The sequence below is a fragment of the Oncorhynchus mykiss genome, chromosome 4 (assembly GCF_057628025.1).
Source record: "Oncorhynchus mykiss isolate SJ-2025 chromosome 4, ASM5762802v1, whole genome shotgun sequence".
Lineage (NCBI taxonomy): Eukaryota > Metazoa > Chordata > Actinopteri > Salmoniformes > Salmonidae > Oncorhynchus > Oncorhynchus mykiss.
Genome location: NC_143025.1, coordinates 88,321,855 through 88,330,000, shown reverse-complemented (window position 1 = coordinate 88,330,000; position 8,146 = coordinate 88,321,855). Strand labels below are relative to the sequence as shown.

Below are 8,146 nucleotides of genomic sequence, written 5' to 3'. Positions count from 1 at the left end.
AGGGACGAGAGAGAGGCGGGGGAGGGACGAGAGAGAGGCGGGGACAAGAGAGAGGGAGGGACGAGAGAGAGAGGCGGGGACGAGAGAGAGGGAGGGAGGGATGAGAGGGAGGGACGAGAGAGAGGGAGGGAGGGATGAGAGGGAGGGACGAGAGAGAGGGAAAGAGAGGGGTCGTGGGTGCGAGACAGGAAGAGAGGGGGATTTTTTTTTAAATATATTTCCAATATAAGAGAAGTAGCCCACACAGTCTGATGTCAACCCTACAGCCTGATGTCAACCCTACAGCCTGATGTCAACCCTACAGCCTGATGTCAACCCTACAGCCTGATGTCAACCCTACAGCCTGATGTCAACCCTACAGCCTGATGTCAACCCTACAGCCTGATGTCAACCCTACAGCCTGATGTCAACCCTACAGCCTGATGTCAACCCTACAGCCTGATGTCAACCCTACAGCCTGATGTCAACCCTACAGTCTGATGTCAACCCTACAGCCTGATGTCAACCCTACAGCCTGATGTCAACCCTACAGTCTGATGTCAACCCTACAGCCTGATGTCAACCCTACAGCCTGATGTCAACCCTACAGCCTGATGTCAACCCTACAGCCTGATGTCAACCCTACAGCCTGATGTCAACCCTACAGCCTGATGTCAACCCTACAGCCTGATGTCAACCCTACAGCCTGATGTCAACCCTACAGCCTGATGTCAACCCTACAGCCTGATGTCAACCCTACAGCCTGATGTCAACCCTACAGCCTGATGTCAATCTACAACCTGATGTCAATCTACAACCTGATGTCAACCTACCTGCTTTCATATTATATTTTCAGACAATCTTATATTTCCAAAGATCAAATATCCAGACGACTTTAGAAATGAATAAATCAACATCTCTACGGTCTGTAGTGGTAGGACCCTAACTCTCCCTCTCTACCATCCCTCCCTCCCTCCCTCCTTGTATTTAGAAGCACTTCCTGTCATAGTACCCCAGGTCCCTCCCTCTCACCCCTCAGATAGAAGTATTTCCTGTAGTAGTAGGCCCCCAGGTCACAGTGTTCTACAGATCGTTTGGCCCTGTCGGCGTGTTGTCCCTGTCCGTCTTTAGGGGCCTCCAGCACGGCCACCCCGGCATTGGTGAAGTGGGGGAGAGTGGTCTCCAGGGGCCCCTCCTCTGAGCCACCTCCCCCCCCAGAGCTCTCTCCACTGCCTATACTACCCTGCTGGGAGGGGGGCAAGAGGAACAATATTAGTATATAGGTAACTGTAAAGGGGTCATAAGCATACAGAACATGCTTATATACTGCTTATGAATGCATTACGTATATGGGTTCTAAATGTGTTAAAAACTCTTAAGGCGTTTCGGGGGGAGCGTTTCGGAAGTCCGGATGAATGACGTGCCCAAAGTAAACTGCCTGTTACTAGGATATGCATATCATTGGTAGCATTGTATAGCAAACACTATGAAGTTTCTACAACTGTTAAAATAATATCTGTGAGTATAACAGATATATAACTGATATGGCAGGCGAAAACCCAAGGAAAACCCAAGGAAAATCCAAGGAAAACCCCAGGAAAACCCAAGGAAAATCCAAGGAAAACCCAAGGAAAATCCATCCGGAATTTTTTTTTTTTTTTTAGGTCACAGTCCATTTCAATGATAGCCTCTGGGAAACACAAATAGATAGGACCCAGATTGCAGTTCCCATTGCTTCCACTAGATGTCAACAGTCTTTAGAAAGGGTTTCAGGCTTGTTCTTTGAAAAGTGAACAAGTAGTTGTAGTTTTTCCAAGGTGTCTCATTAGAAAAGTAGTCTTGTTACACGCGTGAATGAGGTGTGCGCTCTTCGTAATTTATTTTCCCTACTGAACATACTATTCTCAGTCTTAAATATTATCGTTTATTTAGATATTAGAGTACCTGAGGATTAATGTGAAACATAGTTTGACTTGTTTGGGCGAACTTTACCGGTAACGAGTGGATTAATGAAATCAATGGCGCCAACTAAACAGACTTTTTTGGATATAAAGAGGGACTTTATCGAACAAAACCACCCTTCATTGTGTAGCTGGGACCCTCGAGATTGCAAACAGAGGAAGATCTTCAAAGGTAAGTGATTTTATTTATCGCTATTTGGTGATTTTGTGAGGCCTGTGCTGGTTTGAAAATGTATTTTGTATGCGGGGCGCTGTCCTCTGATAATCGCATGGTGTGCTTTTGCCATAAAGCCTTTTTGAAATCTGACAAAGCGGATTAACAAGAAGTTAAGCTTTTAAACGATGTAAGACACTTGTATTTTCATGCATGTTTAATATTACGATTTTTATATTTTGAATTTCGCGCTCTGCAATTTCACCGGATGTTGTCGTAGTGGAACGCTAGCAAAGAGGTTTTTTAAGAAGTAATTTCCCCCTGGAGTTGATGTCCGTGCCTGCGTGGAAATCTAATTCACATAATAAAACTATATTCATCAAAATCCTTTTGTTTAAGCTAGAGATGTTTTTTTTTGCATGTTCTGCGTCGACCAGGAGACATCCTGAAAATCAGTCTTCTTACCAAATCTTCTGTAGCGTCTGAAAAGTTCAGGCAACAAACTAATATAACTAACTAAATTCAATGTTTCATCAAATCAATTTGAATTACAATTATTTTTTTATACCTACAGGGTCCTAAAATTCTACATCAAATAGTTAAATGATCCTTGGTATGACCATCTTAAAACAATTCCATATGACCGTCTTAAAACAATTCCATATGACCGTCTTAAAACAATTCCATATGACCGTCTTAAAACAATTCCATATGACCATCTTAAAACAATTCCATATGACCGTCTTAAAACAATTCCATATGATCGTCTTAAAACAATTCCATATGTCAGCTTAGTAGAAGCCTAGCCCCGGGCCCTTAGAGGGGTGGCAGGTAGCCTGGAGGGTTAGGGCGTTGGGCCAGTAACCAAATGGTTGCTGGATCGAATCCCCAAGCTGACAAGGTAAAAATCTGTCATTCTGGTGAAAGAGTTGAGCTAATGCAGAGACTTCAGGTCTCGTAAAGTTATGTATTTGGTCCAATATCTATGATGGTAATGGTATCAGTGTTATCCAGATAACAAATTCCATTACCTGATGTATGAGTGAGTGTATATTGTGTGCATTCATATTGCCGGTGTCCATGCCAGTGTATTCATCGTATCCTCCTCCTACCTGTTTAGAAGGGCAGATGTTCCGCTCTCCCTCTCCTCCCAGTTCATTCCTGAAACAGGGACAGTTCAGCACCAGTTCATTGCTCTTGTCATCCCCAGGATCCAGGGCAGGGTTAGTGCCATGTCCCCCTCCTGTACCCGTACACCCCTCCTTCCCACTTAGCTCCTCCTGCGACCCGCACGGAGACCCACCCCCACCGTATACTCCGCTCTGATTGGACGAGAGGGAGGAAGTGGCAGAGGCCGAGGCGGCGGCAGCAGCGGAAGCTCCCGTGGTGGTGTTCTTGGGTTTCCCACCGGACTGTCGTCCCTGGATCGTCTCGTTGAGGTTAAAGAGGATACTCTGCACGTCAAAGTGGGCGAAGCCCTTCTGACAGGTCCAGGGTTTGGGGCTGTTACCGTCCTCCCGCCCCCCGTCTTCTATGTCTGATCCGGCACGGGAAGAGTCGCCCTCGGCCTTGGCGCTACGAAGCTTCCGGAAGATGGACTCCCCGCCCGTCTCCGACTGGAATAAGATAAAACATTGACGGGGTGAAAGGGTAGCCTAGTGGTTAGAGTGTAGAGGAGGCAGGGTAGCCTAGTGGTTAGAGTGTGGAGGCGGCAGGGTAGCCTAGTGGTTAGAGTGTAGAGGCGGCAGGGTAGCCTAGTGGTTAGAGTGGAGGGGCGGCAGGGTAGCCTAGTGGTTAGAGTGTAGAGGCGGCAGGGTAGCCTAGTGGTTAGAGTGTAGAGGCGGCAGGGTAGCCTAGTGGTTAGAGTGTAGAGGCGGCAGGGTAGCCTAGTGGTTAGAGTGTAGAGGCGGCAGGGTAGCCTAGTGGTTAGAGTGTAGAGGCGGCAGGGTAGCCTAGTGGTTAGAGTGTAGAGGCGGCAGGGTAGCCTAGTGGTTAGAGTGTAGAGGCGGCAGGGTAGCCTAGTGGTTAGAGTGTAGAGGCGGCAGGGTAGCCTAGTGGTTAGAGTGTAGAGGCGGCAGGGTAGCCTAGTGGTTAGAGTGGAGGGGCGGCAGGGTAGCCTAGTGGTTAGAGTGTAGAGGCGGCAGGGTAGCCTAGTGGTTAGAGTGTAGAGGCGGCAGGGTAGCCTAGTGGTTAGAGTGTAGAGGCGGCAGGGTAGCCTAGTGGTTAGAGTGTAGAGGCGGCAGGGTAGCCTAGTGGTTAGAGTGTAGAGGCGGCAGGGTAGCCTAGTGGTTAGAGTGTAGAGGCGGCAGGGTAGCCTAGTGGTTAGAGTGTAGAGGCGGCAGGGTAGCCTAGTGGTTAGAGTGTAGAGGCGGCAGGGTAGCCTAGTGGTTAGAGTGTTGGACTAGTAACCAGCAGGTAGCCTAGTGGTTAGAGTGTTGGACTAGTAACCAGCAGGTAGCCTAGTGGTTAGAGCGTTGGACTAGTAACCGAAAGGTTGCAAGTTCAAATCCCCGAGCTGACAAGGTACAAAATCTGTCGTTCTGCCCCTGAACAGGCAGTTAACCCACCCCCTAGGTCATCATTGAAAATAAGAATTTGTTCTTAACTGACTTGCCTAGTTACATAAAGGTAAATAATAAATTATCCCCATGGGAAATGTTGTTTGCTTCACTGTGCATAAACACAAACACATTAACAAATAAAGCACGGATTAAAACATGTTGATAAGATTGATGAAATGTAATATTGGTGTAATATACAGACTCATTTTTTATTTTTATTTTACCTTTATTTAACCAGGCAAGTCAGTTAAGAACAAATTCTTATTTTCAATGACGGCCTGGGAACAGTGGGTTAACTGCCTGTTCAGGGGCAGAACGACAGATTTGTACCTTGTCAGCTCGGGGGTTTGAACTCGCAACTAGTCCAACGCTCTAACCACTAGGCTAACAAAGTTAAACAGAAACATATCAAGTATAGACCATTACAGAGAAGATTGTAAATCTATCAGCCAATGAGGAGACTGTAAACCGTGCAGTTCCTGTTCAATACCTTGGATCTCCTTTTGAGTTGTTTCTCTCTTTCCTTCAGGCGACTGGAGGGGCTACCTCTGGCAGTACCCAGAGGTCCATCGGGCAGATCTAAGGCAGCCTGTTTGTGCGGGGCGACCGTCAGCAGCTCCCTGAGTCTGTCCGGTGCCGGGCTGCGCTGGTCTGGAGCCTCCTGGGATGTATAACCCTGGAATTAATGGATTTATTTGACATATCTAGAATACATATAGAGTTGCTACAGGAATATAACAATACGTTCGTTCAACTAGTAAAAATTAGGTTAAGAAAGGTTAGGTTTATTTGAACATCTTGGTACATATGCAGAACCATACATAAAATGTGATTTCATGATTAAAAAAAATATATATGAAAATATTTATGGACAGAGCATCATAGATAACTGATATCTATCAGAAAGGTATTCCACTAAATCAATCAATTAAAACACAAACCTTGAGCATATCGAAGAAGCTCTCCCCTGAGCCCGTGTGTTTGTCTATGGAGGAGGTGCTTCCGTACTCTCGGTGCATGGGCGTCCAGCCGGAGAAGGACCAGCCCTCGCCCCCGTCACCCTCCAGCTCAGAGATAGTGATGTCACTGTTGGAGCGCTGGCGGATACGCCTCATGCCTTTACGCGGCGAGCCCTGGTAGCCGTCTGGCGACAGGTAGCGGTTGTCTTTGCTGTGATGTCTGCTGTGGTGCATCTTGCTCTTCAGGGTGTTGTGGATGTTCCGGAGCATCGAGGAGTCATGAGGGCTGATCAGGTGGCCCAGTTTAGCCGACAGGTTGCTATGGGCCGTGGGCGCCGAGCCTGAACCCGAGCTCCGCTCTCGCTCTCTTTCTCCGCCCGACCCGCGTTCTCCGCCCGACCCGCGTTCTCCGCCCGACCCGCGTTCTCCGCCCGACCCGCATTCTCCTCCACCTGAAGATGACATGGTGGAACTTGGAGAGTCCGTATCTACGGTGATGTGCCACACTCCACCCGTTCCGTCCCTTTTGGGGGGCCAGTCTGCCACGCGGGCCCTGACCCCCATCTTGGGAACCCCCGGGGTGGAGGAGGAAGAGGAGCCGGACGAGGAAGAGGAGGTGAGGTGGGCGCTCTCAGAGCGGGGTGGGGGGGCGCCACCATTGGGGAGGCGCAGGCGACGGGTATAGAATTCATCGGAGGCGGGTACCGAGCCGCCCACCGAACGCTCCGTCTGAGACCGCTTCAGACTGGTCATGGTGGAGTAAGGTTAGGGGGTAAGGTCAGGGGGTAAGGTGGGGTGAGGTTAGAGGGTAAGGTGGGGTGAGGTTAGAGGGTAAGGTGGGGTGAGGTTAGGGGGTAAGGTGGGGTGAGGTTAGGGGGTAATGTGGGGTAAGGTTAGGGGGTAAGGTGGGGTGAGGTTAGAGGGTAAGGCGGGGTGAGGTTAGAGGGTAAGGCGGGGTGAGGTTAGAGGGTAAGGTTAGGGGGTAAGGTTAGAGGGTAAGGTTAGGGGGTAAGGTGGGGTGAGGTTAGAGGGTAAGGTGGGGTGAGGTTAGAGGGTAAGGTGGGGTGAGGTTAGAGGGTAAGGTGGGGTGAGGTTAGAGGGTAAGGTGGGGTGAGGTTAGAGGGTAAGGTGGGGTGAGATTAGGGGGTAAGGTGGGGTGAGGTTAGAGGGTAAGGTGGGGTGAGGTTAGGGGGTAAGGTGGGGTAAGGTGGAGCTCAGCAGTAGAGATGGATCATTATGCCCAGGGAGAGGAGAGGATAGAGAGGAGAGGACAGAGAGGAGAGGAGAGGATAGAGAGCCTCACAGAACATTGGTGGCTGGGAGGACTGGAGGAGGGGGAGAACGTTGTAGCTAGTGTTGGTTCTCCTCAGGTCTGCATGCTGCTTCGGTCTCTGGTGGGCAATGTGAACTCTGCAGAGGAGAGAGTGAGAGGACAGAGAGAGGAGAGAGAGGAGAGGAGAGGAGAGAGAGAGGACAGAGAGAGGAGAGAGGAGAGGAGAGCGAGAGGAGAGAGAGGAGAGGAGAGGAGAGAGAAAGAGGAAGGAATAGGAGATAGAGGAAGAGGAGTGGGAGGAAGAGGAGTGAGAGAGGAGAGCGAGAGAGAGTGAAAGGGAGAGGAGAGAGAGGAAGAGGACAGAGAAGAAAAGCGTTAGATGTTGGGTTAGGCCTCGATGTCAGAGAGGCTATAATTAATCTGAAGTTGTTGTTTTTTTATCAAGCAGAAGAAACAAATAGACATTCCATGAGATCCAGACAGCCTTTGTTAAAGAAGCACCTGAATGTCTCTGTGACAGATACTAGCATCTACGTACACAAGACCTGCTAAGACTTGTATTCACAAAACCTTCATCTCTTAAGAGAATAATCATTTAAGACGGGCTACTTCAGTTCCTTTCAAACCAACTGATTACCCAAGATAACGCACCGCTTATCAGCTGACACACGGCTGTTCATTATCAGATGAGAAAGCTACACTATACACACAAAAGTATGTGGACACCCCTTCAAATGAGTGGATTCAGCTATTTCAGCCACACCTGTTGATGACAGGTGTGTAAAATTGAGCACTTCAGCCATGCAATCTCCATAGACAAACACTGGCAGCAGAATGGCCTGTACTGAAGAGCTCAGTGACTTTCAACGCGGCATCGTCATAGGATGCCACCTTTCCAACAAGTCAGTTGGTCAAATTTCTGCCCTGCTAGAGCTGCCCTGCTAGAGCTGCCTTGCTAGAGCTGCCCTGGTAGAGCTGCCCTGGTAGAGCTGCCCTGGTAGAGCTGCCTTGCTAGAGCTGCCCTGCCAGAGCTGCCCTGCCAGAGCTGCCCTGCCAGAGCTGCCCTGCTAGAGCTGCCCTGCCAGAGCTGCCCTGCTAGAGCTGCCCTGCTAGAGCTGCCCTGCCAGAGCTGCCCTGGTCAACTGTAAGTGATGTTATTGTGAAGAGGAAACGTCGAGGAGCAACAACAGCTCACACACACACACACACACACGTCCAGAAAAGACTGCAGTAGGAAAAATATACACCTGTCACACCGT

General features: G+C 49.2%; 1 protein-coding gene across 1 annotated transcript in view; it reads right to left on the bottom strand.

Annotated features, from left to right (window-relative positions):
• LOC110521105 (signal-induced proliferation-associated 1-like protein 1) overlaps positions 1–8,146 on the bottom strand; it is a 156,323-nt gene that overhangs the window by 64,194 nt on the left and 83,983 nt on the right. The window contains 4 exon segments of the mRNA XM_090233232.1: positions 1,012–1,225; positions 3,207–3,710; positions 5,146–5,331; positions 5,597–7,024. Coding sequence (XP_090089358.1) covers positions 1,012–1,225; positions 3,207–3,710; positions 5,146–5,331; positions 5,597–6,367 — 1,675 coding nt within the window. The 5' untranslated portion in view covers positions 6,368–7,024.